This window comes from Pezoporus occidentalis, unplaced genomic scaffold (assembly GCF_034315485.1).
Source record: "Pezoporus occidentalis ecotype Australia unplaced genomic scaffold, CSIRO_AGI_Poc_V1 ctg38, whole genome shotgun sequence".
Lineage (NCBI taxonomy): Eukaryota > Metazoa > Chordata > Aves > Psittaciformes > Psittacidae > Pezoporus > Pezoporus occidentalis.
The window spans coordinates 1-17,261 of NW_026915702.1; the positions used below are offsets into that span (position 1 = coordinate 1).

General features: G+C 42.6%; 1 protein-coding gene across 5 annotated transcripts; it reads left to right on the plus strand.

The window, feature by feature from the left end:
* Positions 1–95: 95 nt before the first annotated feature.
* On the plus strand, positions 96–16,397 carry SEC61A2 (SEC61 translocon subunit alpha 2). 5 transcript variants are annotated; one of them, XM_062631872.1, is made up of 14 exons: positions 104–306; positions 1,415–1,482; positions 3,799–3,939; positions 4,795–4,860; positions 6,109–6,210; positions 7,106–7,184; positions 9,338–9,469; positions 9,614–9,723; positions 10,323–10,476; positions 11,757–11,917; positions 12,962–13,159; positions 13,690–13,881; positions 14,018–14,094; positions 15,323–16,397. In XM_062631872.1, the coding sequence occupies exons 6-14, from the start codon at positions 7,124–7,126 to the stop codon at positions 15,507–15,509; spliced, it is 1,272 nt and encodes a 423-aa protein (XP_062487856.1). In that variant the 5' UTR covers positions 104–306; positions 1,415–1,482; positions 3,799–3,939; positions 4,795–4,860; positions 6,109–6,210; positions 7,106–7,123; the 3' UTR covers positions 15,510–16,397. The 5 variants fall into 5 exon arrangements, with proteins under 5 accessions (XP_062487852.1, XP_062487856.1, XP_062487857.1 ...); XM_062631873.1 differs by lacking the exons at positions 1,415–1,482; positions 3,799–3,939 and adding an exon at positions 1,522–1,615; XM_062631870.1 differs by lacking the exon at positions 6,109–6,210 and having other exon boundaries at positions 105–306.
* The last annotated feature ends 864 nt before the right edge of the window (positions 16,398–17,261 follow it).

The window sequence follows — 17,261 nt, forward strand, 5'->3', positions numbered from 1 at the left end:
CTGTCGGCAGCCTGATCCGCTCGGTGCCAGTGATTGCTTCCCCGCTGGGGGTCCCTCTCCTCTCACCTCGGGGTCTGCAGCGGGGTGGCTGTCGGAAAGCCCCTAGTGGGGCCGATACCGCCGTTCGCCGCCGGGCCGGCAGCGCCGTGCTCGCCGGGCAGCCATAGTCGTCCGGACCGATGCCTGCGCGCCAGGGGGTGGGGCCCTGCGCCGGCGGCACGTGACGGCGCCGGTAGGCGGCAGAGCGTAGCGGCGGCTACAGCGGCTTGCAGCGGAGGGGAGCGGCTGGCCCCGCCGCCATGGGCAGTGAGTACGGGCAGGGGTGCGGCCCGGGGAGCCGGCCCGGCCTGCGGGGCCGCTGCTTGCGGGAGAGCAGGACAGGACGCGACCGGCCGCCGGCCCGGCGTGCCTGAGGTGCAGCGGGAGAGGGGCAGCCTCCTCCCGGGTGTAGGACTCGTGGTGCCGGGCGGAGAGAGACCAAGCACCGCTCGGCACCGTGTGGGGTGGGTTGGCTTGTTCCTCTGGTCTCGGTGTTTTAGCTTAGGAGCCGTCTGCTGCGGGGTGGGATGCGGGTTGTGGGTTGTGATGAGCTGTGCGGCGACTTGGAGTAAATACAGGGGGAATTTATCGCCGCAACATGTGAAAGTAAACGTGACATTTGGACTAAAATGTTGATAAATTTGGCTTTCGGTGTAATAAATGCGTTTTCTTCGGAGACGTACTGATGATTGTTTTCTGTGGGTATCTGAATGTGTTGGGGCTGGGAATAACATGCAAGTTTTGGAGGACAGATGAACCGTCAAACAGATGAGAAAGAGCTCGAACTGTTGAGCTTTTCTGTGATGTTAAAGGAGAAACTGACAAAAGTTTGTCAAGTCTGACAAAAGAGATGTACCAAACATTTTAATAAACACGCCCAAAGTTCTGATCGGAACAAGAGTTGCAGTGATTTAAATGATGATTCCTGAACATATTTTAGTGATTGAATTATTTTCTTAGCTAAATATTGCTGTAAAATATAACATACTCATCTCTACACGGATACTTTCTGATGTCAGTATCCTTTGCTTCTGTGTTTAACCAGCACAGGCTGATACTGGGTCGTTTATTTTTAGGTGGAATACAATTTAGTTCACTTCTGGTGGTGTGCACAGTGCCACATCTGAAATGATTCCAGCTGTAGAAAGAAGAATGGACCAAATTGATTAGAAAAAGAACTGCCTTTCCCTGTTTTCAGCTGTTTTAAGAAGAGGCCATCAGTTTTCAAACACCAAATTAGTGTGTGGATGAAATAATTCACTTACTTTATGTTTTCTCCTAGAAGTTTAATAAAGTTGTATGAAGCTTTCTGAATTCATAAATGTTCATTAATATATTTTTCTTTCTTTTCTTGTGTGTGTGTTTCCTGGAACAGTAAAATTTTTAGAAGTTATTAAGCCATTCTGTGCAGTGTTACCCGAAATCCAGAAACCAGAGCGAAAAGTGAGTGCCACGTTATGTTCTTCCTTTACTGGTTCACAGATATTGTGATATTTGAGTCCATGCTCCAGTATAAATACAGACAGTGGGCCCTGAAGTAGCACATATTCCTTGGAGGAGGGAAATCCATGTCAAGGTAAAATATTACCATGATGAGGAATTCTTAACAGCCTTCTTGTAACTTGTTCCACTTGGTAATCACAGATTTAGTTCTTCCTTTTCCACAAAATATTTTCTACTCCCCTACCTGTGATGGGGAAGTGATCTGTGACATAGGGCAGGTAATTGCTCCCTGTTCACCTACTGGATGTGACACTTGTCTTAGTTCTGAAATCAGAGAACTGAGTTCACTTGCAGCTGATCTCTGTTCCCTTAGGCCTAGAAATGCCTCCCATTTCCTCAGCACATTTTCTGGATTAAAATTAATGAATTTCTACAGATCAGGAAGAGACCTGCCTTGACAAAAAGCCCTCCCATAGCCACTGTTGCTTACTTTAAAAACTCAAGCAAGCACATACCATTTAAGTGGCAAAGGTTCTCATTGGAGTAACAAATTTGACTGGCATGAAAATTTCTTAAGAGCTAACTGTTGAATTTTATATTCTTAAAAAGAAAATGCACATCTGGGAAGATGGCACCATCTGAGGGAATCTTCTTTGATGGATGAGAGAAGTATCATCTTTGTTTCTGCAGTGGTGAACCGTAGTGCAATCTCCTGGTGCTGATTTATGGCCTATCTGGGATTAACTGATCGCATCCATCCCTTTTTTGTCTGGTGGGGTGGATGGGAAGAAGAAGCCAAGACAAATCTACAGACGCTGATGTTTCTGTAGAGCTCACTGGCAGTTGTGATTTTTCTCTTGTTTTTGGTTTCTTTTTTCCTCCTGCCTTTCTCTTTGCCAGAGAGGAACAGGGACTCGATCTGTCCATGTCCTCCAAGAGCAGATGAAGGATTCTCAGAGAGGTGCCAAGATTCCTGTCCTCTCTATTTGGGTCACTTTGTCTTTATTACTATCTAGGTCGCTGTCTGGGCAATGGCTGCCAGTTGCCAGCTTTGTCCCGATTTGAAGTGAAAATATAACTGAGAGCTTCCTTCTGACACTGAAGAGCCCTTTGACCATCTTAAGTGCTGTTCTTTGCCCACGTGTAGTTCATCAAGTGAGTTAGATCATTCTATCTAATTAATTCTTTGTTACTTACTGTTTTCTTGCAAGCTGGCACTGGCAGACATCATTAGTAATGGTTTAGTGGATTGGTTAAGGCCAGGACAAGAAATGAAGATAACAAAATAGAAAAATAAATCTATTTTGTCTACGCTGTACCAGTTATAGGAAGAAAATGAACTCTGTGCCAGCCGGCACCAGGGCATTAAGTGGAAGTGGAGTTTTGATTCAGTTGGGCTCTCACTGAGAGATGTTTTCTGTCAGTGGGGAGTGTTGCTTTTGTGTTCTGACCAACGCGATGAACAGAAGCAATTGCTACTTTTTAGTTAGTGATATCAGTTCATATTTCCCTCATAAGCACAGATTTTTCTAAGTAGAACACACTGTTCAGAACACCAAGTAGATGGAGCTTTAGTCCCTTCAGTTTCACAAATTACAAGAAAAATGTCAAAGGAATAAAATGTCCAAGTGAATCTGATTGGATGATGAAATGTATCATCCCTGTGCTTGTTACCACTTGTGCTTGCAGTGTTTTTATACCAGTCTGTATTTTGTTGTTCCTGGCATATGGATTCAGCTGCTTCCTGGGCTTATTTTCCCATCTTTTTGAATCAGAGAGACTGTTTTCCTTGGGAATAACTCTTGGGTGATGCAGAATCTCTCTTATGCTCATACTCAATGCACTTACAGAGAGAGCCAGGACAGTTGTAGAACGTGAGTGATGCCCTGGGAGCTGAGGTTAACAGTGGGGCTGCAGAGATCCTTTGATGAAGTGTTTTTCTTTTTACAAGTCTGTACTTAAAATCTGAACTGTAGAATTCAAACAGCACTCGGAAAAGTGGGTCAGCACTGCATAAAGTCGAACACAAGACACTGTCTGGATTTATTTGCTGCTGTCACTATTTGTCTTTTCTTATCTTTGTGCTCCTGTATTTTTAGCATCTGGCCTCTTTTAAAAGAGTGAGGCAGTATCAGTAAATAAATTGAATTAGAGGCATTATTTTACTTCAAAGTAAGTGCATGATTTAATTTATAAAGATACTATTCTGGGTTTCTCTTGCTTGAGAAGCTGTGCTGCTGCATCAGTTTGCAGTTTCTCATTTGTGGGTGTTCAGCACCAATAAAACCAGGCACTAATCTTTCTTCTTCTCTCCAGGCAGGTTCAGTGGTTGGAGGCAGAAAGCTTCTATTTCTGCTGTATCTGTCTTACCTGTTAGTTCATGTCATGTTCTAGTACCTGCAGTACTCTTGCCTCCAGTGAGCACACATCCCAGTGTTTCTGGTCCATGGAGGAGAGGTGGGAACTTGAAGATAAAACAGCATCTTGGTGCTCTCTGGTCTCTTCAGGAGCCTTTCTTTCTACCTGATGCTTTGAGCAGTCCTCTGGTTCAAATTTAAATCTTGTGATTCCTCTCTTGTGCCTGGCACTAGTTACAGTTGCCTCAGATGTTGTGACCCTGAGATTCTCTTCAATGTATTAGTGACTAATGATCATTAATCTGACTTCCTTTTAAAAAGTAATATATAATCTGCATCAATAAAAGCATTTTTGGGGGGGGGCGGGGAAGAGTCTGAAAATGATTTTATGGTCTGTGTTCATGAAGATAATGGTGATTTTAAGCTTCTTCTAACACCCTTTGAAGAACTTAATTTTAAGCATTTTGAATTACTGCCGAAACGTCATTGTTCTTCTGGTTCTTCTCACTTGTCTTCACAGCAGTTAGATCTCTTTAATAGTGCTTTAGTTTAGTAACTTCCAACCTTACAAAACAGTGCCTCCAACCTGTTGAAGCCTAGAACACTAGTCACTGAACATAAAAGGGGTTTTGCATTAATCTTTCGTGCTTGTTCTGGTATGTCTGTGTTTTTAGCTTTTCTGTAAATACCCACTGTATTACAATCCTATATAAGATACATTCTACTGACTGAGTCTCAGCTATGCTGTCTGCCAGAGCCCAGTTTCTCTGGCTACACAGAAGCCCATGACTGTCTCTATAAAATCTGAAATCATATTAAATTCTAATGAGGGATGATGCTTCTGGTTCAATATCTTTGCATTTAATTAATTTCATTAATTTTACTCTGCATTGTTTCTGCACAGTGAAAGTTCTACATCCAGTTAACACATTAACCTCTATGATCTGTTCTGTAGATCCAGTTCAGAGAGAAGGTGCTATGGACAGCCATCACACTCTTCATTTTCTTAGTGTGCTGCCAGGTGGGTGTTGATGTTCCCTCTGTTCAGACACTGTGTGTTCTGTACATATAAGATAGAATGCTAAAAGGGTGAGAAGTTTGTGTTTGTGTTTCATGTTGATCTACTTCTTTATGATGAAGTATTTAATACTTCAGTTAAACCTGATTCTCTGAAGTAGTCTTTATTATGGATTACATATGTTTTTCACAGACTAATTTTTTCTAGTCATGTTTTTTCTTGTTATAGGAAGGCTCCTATCAGATGAGAATTCTGGCTGCACGGTCAACAGCTGAGCTGGTTACACACTGAGCAGCATAAGCAAACTGAGCAATTTGATGTATTTTTTACCTTCTGCTCATAGCTAAATTGACATTTTAGCAGTGTTGAGTGAAAAAGAATTGACCTTTTACCTGATTCCTCTTGAACAAGCAGATGGGTTGTAAAGATTGCAGGAAAATGTTTTCCTGAGTTCTTTAACTTGACATTCAGAACTTGTTTTTTGTGAATATACTGGCAAAGACATTAGCCAACCCCTCCAAAACAGAGCTCTTTGTAAACATTGACATGATCTTTATTACTCATAGTTGCAGGAGTTAGAATCGTAGAATAGTTAGGGTTTGAAAGAACCTTAAGATCATCTAGTTCCAGCCCCACTGCCCCATGGGCAGGGACACTTCACACTAAACCATGCCGCCCAAGGCTTCATCCAACCTGGCCTTGAACACTGCCAGGGATGAAGCATTCGCAGCCTCCCTGGGCAACCCATTCCAGTGCCTCACTACCCTAACGAAAGAATTTCTCCTCCTTATATCCAATCTAAACTTCCCCTGTTTAAGTTTTAACCCGTTATCCCTTGTCCTGTCACTACATTCTCTAATGAAGAGTCCCTCCCCAGCATCCCTATAGGCCCCCTTCAGATACTGGAAGGCTGCTATGAGGTCTCCACGCAGCCTACAGGCTAAATAGCCCCAACTTTCTCAACCTATCATCCTACAGGAGGTGCTCCAGTCCCCTGATCATCCTCGTGGCCCTCCTCTGGACTTGTTCCAACAGTTCCATGTCAGTTCCTAGAACCTGTACCTGGGTTGTAAACAGATAGTGTTGTTTTGCTGGGTTTCATCAAGAATCTGTGTATTACTTGATGCATAGCTTTTTAGAGCTTATTGACCTCTTAGACTGAACTGTATTTCATATTTTTATACTTAAGACGTACTGTTCACCTTCAGAATCAGGGGTTTTAAGTTATATTTATCAACTTACCAATTCCAGAATCTGGAGCAGTAGGTTAATAATGACTGTCTACAACACTGAAGGGCTGTTGAAAGGCTAAAATCCAGCTCTTGTACTGACCTGTTTGTTTGGAAGGAGGAGGTGGGCATGATACCAGAGCTAGAACAACATGTAGTTTGTCTACCTGCTGGATACATGCATCATTAAGATTTTGAATCTATACAAAATATTATAGTAATTGAATAAGGAAATTGGATGGTGCAGATTCAGGAATAAATCTATAAGCTTGCCTGGGTTCCTGGTCTACTGCTTTTGTGATGCACAAGAGTTGTAAAGAGTTCAAAATCCCTCAGGATTGACATATAGGGAGGGTTTGTATAAACTTGGCTAACTTTGACAGTTCTGCATGGGATATTTTAAAACACATCGCCAACTGTGGAATTTGAATGTTTAAACTTGCTGGAAGAAGGTACTTGCATCGTAATTTTTACCTTTAATTTGTATGGGAAATAAATTCTACTTAGGACAGTTTAAAAGAAAGAATTAAAACCCTGCTTGCTTCTGTCATCTCCAGGATGCTTTGCTACAGTTTTCTCTCTCTTTATTTGAAATTCCAATTTGCTGCAAAGTTCTGGTGAAATAAGTAATGGAATAAGTAATCTGATGTTTTCCCCTGTTCTGTGGATGATCTGTGGTGGGTAACTGATTTTATGCTTTTTCTATTCTCTTGGGGAGTTGTAGTATTCCAGAATGACATGTCAGGCATTTACATCTTTAACTGCAGGAATCTGGTTTATGGGCACTGATTCTTTCTAGGGGTTTCTGCTTTTTCGTGTAGAAGGGTCTAAGTTTAGTACTCTGAGTCATACCCCAGTTGGGGGATTGAAATAGATGGTGTCAATGCCTCTGGTTTAATTAAAAAGAAGTGGAATAAACGATTCTAAAGAGTGTAATAGTTGAACCATTGTGCACTAAGAGTTTTGGATTAATGCATGCTGGCTTTGTGTATGTCTGACACTGTTGTGTGCTTTGACAGATACCTTTGTTTGGAATCATGTCATCAGATTCTGCAGATCCGTTCTATTGGATGCGAGTTATTCTTGCTTCAAACAGAGGTTAGTAGATTATTCCTTCCTCTGTTTTTATGGCTATAAACAGAGCAGGAAATAAATGGTTGGCTGTTAAATTTCATACAACCCAGATGTCATGTTGAAACACTCTGTAAAGTTCTTAACAGAGATGTAATTAAAACTGACTGATCCTTGAGGAGTTCTTTGTCTTGGGGATGGGGTTTCCTTTGACATGCAGATGAGATTAATCTTGGTTCTGAAGTTCTGGGATGATTCTCTTTTGAATTGTAGAGCAGCCTCTTTCTGATTAATATATGGGACAGGGAATCTTCTGCCCCACCACTTACAAACAGCACTAATGTGCAGTATGAGAATGTAGGCTAGAAACGTGCCTCATGGTATTTTGACAGCATTGTATGCGAGTAGTTTTGTAGGTGAGAAAGTTAAGGGCAGAGGTGATAATGCTGATAGTTTAGCAAAGCCAAACTAACTTAGTTTAGAATAGACAAGTGGCTCCCAACCAAATGTATAAGAAGACTTAAACTAATGCTAGAAGTCTAAAACTCAGATGGGTGATCTCACATGTGACTCTGAATGGGGACGCTGGCTTCATCTGTATAATGGAAATTGCTGGAACTAAGAAAACCAGTGGAACCCTCTAATGTGAAGGTATAAATTATTTAGGAATGGCTAATTTGGTCACACCAGTGAAGATAGCACATGAAGGTAAATAAGCTACCTGCTTCAGACGCTGCTGCAGAATTTACATATAAAACTCTATGTCTCACTAGTAGATACAAAATAAGCTGTTCGCTACCCAGACAGAAGATTAGAGAGACTGAAAGCACTAAAAACAGGAGTGGGAAGGTTACTTTTCACCTAAGTCAAGTGACTGGGGATCATTGGAGGATGGGCGGTAAAAGCTGAAGTTTTTGACATCCTCATTTTCTTGCTGTTGGAGAAGTAGAGATTTGAATTTTTGAAAAGATAGAGCTGAAATGAAGACTACCAATGGTAGTTAGGCAGAAATGAAGACTCCAGACAATAAGGAAGATGCTCAAAACCCCTTTGTTGAATTCAGATGACTTATTAAAGGCTCTTCAGGAAATGAAGCTATTGAGGGATAAGAGGGAAAACCTCATGGCTTAAGTACGGGTTGAAAAGCTCAGAAGGAAATGCCTGCACACATCTACACACATGTAAAGTGCCACAAAGTGAATATTGGGCAGTCCTAATCTGCCATGCCACAAAGGATACAGTGGAACTAAAGAAACACTCAGGGAAAGGCATCAGGGAGCATCTAAGGTAGATAATCATCTATAGAAAGAGGTAGGCGATCCTAAAAAAAAATAAATAAGGATTCTTTGCCGTGGAATATGCATATCCCAGATGTGTTCATCTCTGGAAAAAAGAGGCTAGGGGATGGATAGCCACTTTTTTCCTTATACTGTTAGAGGGAAGGGGCAGCCCCTGCTATTGTTAGGCAGCACAAGTCACTCAAAGCTTCTGAATAAATGACTGATGCATAGGAAAAGCCTCATACCTCCCCCCCAGAGAAGGGGCCCCTTCCAGAGGTGGGATGAGAGGACAGAGAAGCTGCTGGGCTGATCAGCTGTGCATGTACTGTTCCTTGATAGGCTATGCCAAAAAGCTGAGCTTCAGTGTACATTGACCTCTGGTGTTAGCATGGTTCCACAGAAGTATTTGAAGTGAAATGCTACACGGGTTTTTCATGCTGCCTTCAAAATGACAGATTTTAGCACAGCAGCCTTCTTTTGTGCGGAGATTACAGTCTTTCCTTTGATCATACCTGGGCTGGAATAGAATATGTTGGAAACATTATGAAAAGTGTTCCTTATAGCTCAGAAACCTTTCACCAGACCTAATATCCTCAGAGGAGAATTCTTTAGGAGAGGTGTTTGAATGGCAGTTAGAATCATAGAATCAAGTAGGTTGGAAAAGACCATTAAGATCATCAAATCCAACCATTACCCCAGCACTGCCAAGACCACCGCTAAACCATGTCACTAACAATCTCATCTACATGGTTTTTGAACACTTCCAGGGATAGTGACTCCAGCACTGCCTGGGCAGCCTGTTTCAATGCCTGAGCACCCTCTTGGTGAAGAAATTGTTCATATTAACACAATTGGATATTATCCTAATATCTGATAGTGTTATTTTTTCTTCCTGTTCAGGTACTTTGATGGAGTTAGGTATCTCCCCCATTGTGACTTCTGGTTTGATCATGCAGCTGCTGGCTGGAGCAAAGATCATTGAAGTTGGTGACACTCCAAAAGACAGAGCCCTGTTCAATGGAGCTCAGAAGTGTAAGCACTGTTCCAATGGAAAGCAGTGAGCACGTTTTTACTCTGGGGAAAGCAGCCTGCCTAAGGGATAGTAGCTCTGAGATTTCTTTGGTAGGTGATTGCAGCAAAGGATATTTAAAGGATTTGCTTTCTTTCTTGTTTTAGTATTTGGGATGATTATTACCATTGGGCAAGCCATTGTGTATGTTATGACTGGAATGTATGGAGATCCTGCTGAAATGGGTGCTGGAATTTGTCTTCTTATTATAATTCAGGTTTGTAATGAGCTATTTTGTGTGTAACTGAGACTGGTTGGATACAATGTAGCTGGAAAGAAAAATCCTTTTTATGTCTGGTTGCCTTTTATTTATTTCTTTTTAATGCTGTAAACCATCACCCTTTGTACCTGTCTATATATGAGATATCCTAAATATTCCATAAAGGAGGAGAAAGCTGGGATAGTTAGTATCAGAACTGTTTCAGATAGGAGTGGCTGTTTAACTCAAACTAAAGGAATTAGTAGACTTTGAAGCAGTAGCTGCTGTTAAGTATCATGAAGGACTTCTCACTGAACAGCACAGATGCAGCTTTGAGACATTATCCTATAGAGCAAAGCAGTAAATGCCCCAAATTCAGTGCTTACTGAGTAATCTGTTTGCAAGTGTCTGTGTTGGAACAGTCATGGGGATTGTTGCCAGGTGAGATGTGCAGGCGTTTGTACATGAGAGGGCAGAAATACTGCAGGAATGATGTATAGGTAAAAAACTTCCTCAGCACACTCCAACATGATGAAATTACAGAAGCAGGGAATTAATACATAATTCTTGACTTGATTCACTCTTCTTTCTGCTCAGTTCTGTTCCTTTTCCCACAGCTGTTTGTTGCTGGTTTGATCGTGTTGCTGTTAGATGAGTTGCTGCAGAAAGGCTATGGCTTGGGATCTGGTATTTCCCTGTTTATTGCTACCAATATCTGTGAAACCATTGTCTGGAAGGCCTTTAGTCCTACTACCATCAACACTGGCAGAGGTACGTGTGCTATTACAGTTAGTTGTAATGTGTTTCAGTGCATGTGTACTTATACAGAAACTATCAGTGTTTATCTGATGGCTATTAAAAATGTTTTAATGTGTGATAAATATTATTAGGCTGAGAGAGCTGGGCTGGTTCAGCCTGGAGAAGAGAAGGCTCCAGGGAGAACTTAGAGCAGCTTCTGGTGCCTAAAGGGGCCAACAAGAGACCTGGAGAGAGACTGACAAAGGGGAATGGCTTTAACCTGATGGAGGGGAAATTTAGATTAGACATTAGGCAGAAATTCTTCCCTGTGAGGGTGCTGAGGGGCTGGCACAGAGAAGCTGTGGCTGCCCTGTCCATGGCAGTGTTAAGGCCATGGGGCTTGGAGAAACCTGGTCTAGTGGAAGGTGTCTCTGCCTGTGGCAGGGGTTGGAGCTGCATGAGCTTTAAGGTCCCTTCCAACCCAAACCATTCTATGATTGCCTTCTAAAGTTAAATGTCTAACACTGAAGATCAAAATTGGTCTGACTTATGTGAAGATGAATAAATAACCTGCAATTTTTCCTTTGCTGATTTGAATTGCAGCAGTTAAGGCCCCCTGACTGAAGATTTTGGATTTCCAGACCAAATTAGTCTTGTTTCAGCATCATTTAGTCCCTAGAAGCAGATAAGATAAGAAATACTGCGTTCAGAGGAGCTGGTTATGATCCAACCAGTACTGTGGCTATAGGATGCTTTTATAGTTAGTGCCTCCAAATTACTCTAAACTGGTTTGATTCTTCCGACACTACCATCTCTTCATTCCTCAGCCAATCATTGACAGCATCTGGTTGTCCTGAGACCCTAGAAATAAGCAATCAAGGGGTTAACTAGTTTAATACATTTGGAGTCTGGAGCCATTATTTTAGTTTGCTTTCATTTCACCTTAGTAGCTTTGTTGTATTTTATCACTTCTTTTCTAAAGCTGTTTTCCTCGTTTTTTATTACTTCTAATCATTCTCCTGCCCCAGAAAAGAAAGGAAAAGTGTATTCTTTCATGTGTGTGACTTGGGGTTTTTGTTTGGTTGATTTGGGGATTTGGTTGTTTGTTTTAACCAGGAATAATGTTTTGGTAGATTAATCTACAATCTATAAGCTAAACCAGAATCCTGTAATGTGATACATCTGTTGAAACAGGATTTATGTCCTATTGTATCAGATTTTACTGTGTCAAATTTCTAAAACAAAGATGCCATTTTTTTTAACAGGCTTTTAAATTACAGATTAAAATTCCTTGACTCTTTTGTTATGTGCAGGGACAGAGTTTGAGGGGGCTGTGATTGCCTTATTTCACCTTCTGGCTACACGAACTGACAAAGTCCGGGCTTTGCGGGAAGCTTTTTACCGTCAGAATCTGCCCAATCTCATGAACCTGATTGCTACAGTGTTTGTATTTGCTGTAGTCATCTATTTCCAGGTAAAATGAGCAATTCCTTGTAGTAGCTCTGCAGCTGCAGAGGTGGGAGTGCACAGACCCTGAACACTGCAGTCACTGGGGGGAAAGGCACAAGTTAAAGTCAAGTCTCTCTCAGCTTTGAGCAATGAACGCTCTTTGTTCCAGTACTGTTGTTCAGTAACATCCCTCTGGGACAGTGCTGCTGTTAAATTTGATAGCCCACATTCCATTAAATGCCATACACACTATGAGAGTATTTTTATTAAGAATGTCTTCTGGAATTGCAGTAGTTGTCACACAAATATGGTTGAATACTCATCAGTGACTTGGAAGAATATTCTTGGACACAGTAAAGAGCCTTCCTGCTTTGCGGTGGATATGTATAGATTTACTCTAGAAACAGCCATGTAATCAGTGCAGAGCTGATTTGGTTTTCCCCTCAGTTTCTTGAAATCCTTAGGTAGCATTAAATTTAATTCTTTAAGTATTAACTGCTTAAGCTTATGCTTAAATACCAAGTATATAAGTATAAACTTTTAAGTATTTACTAAAGCGGACACTAAAGCAGGATCCATAGGGTGATTTTCTTGTTTGTGTGTGTGGCTGAAATGTGATTTTATTATTATTCTTTTTAAGCTGTTTAGTCAGTGGTGGCAGTAAAACTTGGGTTATGTGCTTTTCAAATCCATGTGGCTTTTCTTGGGTCTACTCAGCCAGAGGCCTGCCCCAGAGGAATGGACCTTATCACACAATTCCTGCTGATAACTGGCTACTTAAATCGAAGTCTTTTATTGAGCCGTATTCTATAAAGTGTATGTATAAAGGGATGTCATTTAGCAGATGAGAGATTATGTAAAAAGAACATAATAAAACCAAGCAGTAACACTTACAACTCCTTAAAGTTTGGATCCAGGCTGTGGCAGAAAACCTCCGGCTTTCACTGTCTTAGACCTTGCACTCCTTGTTTATCCAGCCAGAAGGCTGTGGTCAGGAATGGCTTTCTGGCATTTGAGGAACACCACCTGTGCTGGAAATAAGCCTGGTGTGTTTGTGTTCTTTCCATAGGGGTTTCGTGTTGATTTACCCATCAAGTCTGCACGCTACCGGGGACAGTACAGTAGCTATCCGATCAAGCTCTTCTATACCTCCAACATTCCCATCATTCTGCAGTCTGCCTTAGTTTCAAACCTCTATGTCATTTCCCAGATGTTGTCTGTTCGTTTTAGTGGCAACTTCTTGGTGAATTTACTAGGACAGTGGGCAGTAAGTATTTTACCACTTAAAATTAACTGTTTGTATGTATTACTTCATTGTGAAACTGATATTTAAGCAGTACTTTTGAAAAGTACTTAAGCAAGTACTTTTGAACACTCGTATATAAAAGCTCTTTTAAACACTGAAGAGGAATTCTTGTGGAAATACAGGATAGTACTTTAAACTGACAGAGGGGAGATTCAGATTAGATATCTGGAAGAAGCTCTTTCCTGTGAGGGTGCTGAGGTGCTGGCACAGGGTGCCCAGAGAAGCTGTGGCTGCCCCATCCCTGCCAGTGTTGAAGGCCAGGTTGGACAGGGCTTGGAGCAACCTGCTCTAGTGGAAGGTGTCCCTGCCTGTGGCAGGGGTTGGAACTGGATGAGCTTTAAGGTCCCTTCCAACCCAAACCATTCCATGATAGGAATGTCAGAGGTCTGTGAGGAATCTCATAGAATACCAGCTTGGAATGACCTCAAGGATCATTTATTCCAAGCTTTCTTGGCAAAATAACTTATTTCCTTTTTCTTCCCCTCTCACAGGACGTCAGTGGTGGTGGCCCTGCTCGCTCTTACCCTGTTGGTGGCCTCTGCTACTACTTGTCTCCCCCTGAATCCATGGGTGCAATATTTGAGGATCCTGTCCATGTCATAGTTTATATCATATTTATGTTGGGATCCTGCGCGTTCTTCTCCAAGACTTGGATTGAGGTGTCTGGCTCATCAGCGAAAGACGTAGGTGTTGTGATAAACCTGCCTAGATGTCTTTGTTTAGACCTGCCTGGCTAATCACTCATCAGTTACTCCTCTGACTAAATATCAGGTGACTATGAAACACTGCAGCAGTTCCATAAAACTCTCTTTTTTGCAGGTTGCCAAGCAACTCAAAGAGCAGCAGATGGTGATGAGAGGCCACAGGGACACTTCAATGGTTCATGAGCTGAACAGGTAAGAAAATGGTGACTTCCAACAGGGTGCTTGAGGTCCTGTCAGCTAGAGCAGGTGTTCTTGGAAACGTTGGAGACCTCTTTCCACTGAACGTGTCCGGGTTCTTCCCTTTCAGCTGTTCTGGTAACACACAAGGCATTTATAGCAGTAGATAAAAGGTTTACCTGTAGCGCCTCTTGTGTAAGTGGCATAATGAGGGAATTTGGCCAAAATCTCTGCTGTGTTTGTACAAGGAAGATTCCTTGGGTTTTACAGGTGTTTAATTTACCATTCCTGAACTAAGCTGATGCTATAAAGTGGTATTTTATGCAGTACACACAGCCTGCTGGTCTGTATGGAAAGGTAGATGTGTCCCTTTGTTTCAGTCAGAGCAGTTAATCCTGCTCCTGTGGAAGTTAGATAGCAATTCTCCGTACATGTGTGCTATCCTGTGCAGTGAAAAGCTTTGCCAGTGTTCAATTCACACAGCTTTCCTCTTGGTGAATATTTATTTTAGTCTCTACTTTGTACAAATACAGAAGACAGCTCATGGCAGAGTCCCATTTGCAATGCTGAATTGCATAGAACATAGAATGCTTTCATCTGAAAGGGACCTTAAAGCTCATCCAGTTCCAGCCCCCCTGCCACAGACAGGGACACCTTACACTAGAGCAGGTTGCTCCAGGCCCCTCTGTCCAACCTGGCCTTGAGCACTGTCAGGGATGGGGCAGCCACAGCTTCTCTGGGCACCCTGTGCCAGTGCCTCAGCATCCTCACAGGGAAGAATTTCTTCTAATGTCTAATCTAAATCTCTCCTGGCAGTTTGAAGCCATTCTTCCTTGTCCTGTTTCTGCATGCACTTGTAAACAGCCTCTCTCTTGAGTCTGTATCAGTCCCCTTTAGGCACTGGAGCTGCTCTAAGGTCTCCCCTTGAGGAGCCTTCTCTTGTCCAGGCTGAACCAGCCCAGCTCTCTCAGCCTGGCTCCAGAGCAGAGCTGCTCCAGCCCTCGCAGCATCTTCACAGCCTCCTCTTGACTTGCAACAGCAGCTCCACATCCTTATTATGCTGGGGGCCTCAGAGCTGGACACAGGACTGCAGGGGGGGGAGAGGAGAGGAGGAGAATCCCCTCCCTCAGCTTTTGTCACTCAATACTCCAGTTGATTGCTATAGTCGCAGATGCATTGTTTGAGCCCTTGGGTGAAGATTCATGATGCTGAATACTTTCTTTTCTCTTTCCCTGTGGTGCAGGTATATCCCTACAGCTGCTGCATTTGGTGGATTGTGCATTGGTGCCCTTTCAGTATTGGCTGACTTCCTGGGTGCCATTGGCTCAGGCACTGGCATTCTGCTGGCAGTCACTATTATTTATCAGTACTTTGAAATATTTGTAAAAGAACAGGCTGAGGTTGGAGGAGTAGGTGCATTATTTTTCTAGATGTCCAAATATTTCATGGTTTGTGTGGAAAGGGAAAGTATTTTGACAACATGCATCATTTAATCCAACAATGCTATTTTCTTTTGACTTGTTTTCAAGTGCTGTGTGGCCCATTCCTGCAATGGGCACCGAGCAACGCCTGTGAGCAGCGTTAGTACCGGCTGCCTTAAGAATCCAGTTTACATTATCTGTCTTGTTTATCTAGTGTTGCCTGTGATGCTGGAAACCAGTTCATCTACCTTGCTGTCCAAACGCTGCAGTGAGATGCTCAAATGTATCAGTTTGGTGTCAGTAAACACTTTTTGCACACAGCATTAAAATGTTAACTTTATTTCCCTGTCCTTAAGAGGAGAAAAATCTGAATTCAAAATTAACTGCCACGTGACAAAATGTATCTGGAGCTTGTATTTTATGTTAGTTTTTTATACTTTTTTAACTTGCATTTCCCCATCACTGAACTGGGCACTCCGTCTTTTGCGCTGTCTCCACTCAAGCACCTCTCTCTTAGCTCTAAGGGTGGACAATTATGTTTTACTAGAGACTGATACACATCTCACCGGGGAGCTGGTTCTGGGGTGGGGGTTGCTGCATCGCAGGGCCCAGGGCATTGGGATCTTGCCCTGCTGTGGGGGGGACAGTGTGGTGGCAGCTGCTGTCCCACTGGGAAGTGAGCCCCGCTGTTCCATTTCAACCTGTACTTGCGCGAGCTGTGCCACTAAAACTTCATGTCCACTTTGCTTCTGTGAGTTTAAAGAACAAGGCCTGGTTCCTCAAGCACTGTTCAGGGGAGGGAAAGGGAGAATGAGGAGTTCCTGCTGCAGACCTTTGTCGCGCTTTACAGCGGCAATGTACAACTGTAAACGCTAGACAATAAACTTATTTAATTAAGCTCTCTCCTGTCTCATCTGTGTGAGATGGAATTCAGCTGCAGGGTCTGATCTTTTCTAACATGCTTTGTTAGTGGCGGGGGGCTGGAAGGCTCCTTTTTTCTTCCTCATCCTTGTTCTAGAATATAATTCTGATCAGTTTTTAGCAGTTTTAATTAAAGCCTCAAGATTTCTTCCCTTCAAATCTTTGAGCTTTTCCACTTGGCTGTAACTAATTCCTTTTTCCCTTTGATTTCATGTTTTGATTTCTTCTGTCTTCTCTCATACTTAACTTGAAAGTAACTTTGCTGTTTGTTATGACAGGAAAATCTTAAGCAAGTTTTCTGCTTCATTTGTAAGGCAGGAAAGTCTTCCCAGTTATGCATGCTCACCCAAATTCATTTCAGAACAAGACTTTGATATGAGGATATGTTTGTTACAGCACTTAGATCCTAACCTTTAAGCAGTGGTGGTTGTTTGTGTAACTGGAAGCAGTCAGCTGTACACAGATGCACTGAAGATTCACCCACAAGTAATGGGAGTGAGGGAATAGGCAGCCTGGGGACGTGTGTGTGGCGTATAGAGGTGCCAGGCATGTAAGTTCATGCCTCAGACAGAATTCCCTGGCTGGGTCATGGACCCTGGGATGTTGTGTTGGTGCCACAGCTGTGATTTTTGCAGCTAAACCAAGCAATTTTCTCTTTCTGGATAGTTTAGTTACAACTGGGACAAGGAAGCAACCCCCTCAGGTCTAAAGCATAAAAGGCAGTTTCAAACACAGCAGCCAGAGTGTGTCCCTGTGTCCCCATGCTGCTGCTCCTGTCATGGAGGAATCACTGATGGCTGTTTTGCTGATGCTACTGGTGTGTGTGGATGAGAGATGAGG

Coding starts and splice junctions, on each gene's coding strand:
- SEC61A2 (XM_062631868.1), top strand. Junction 4,861..7,105: donor TTTTCTTAGTGTGCTGCCAG/GTGGGTGTTGAT, acceptor GTGCTTTGACAG/ATACCTTTGTTTGGAATCAT. Junction 11,918..12,961: donor CTGTAGTCATCTATTTCCAG/GTAAAATGAGCA, acceptor TTCTTTCCATAG/GGGTTTCGTGTTGATTTACC.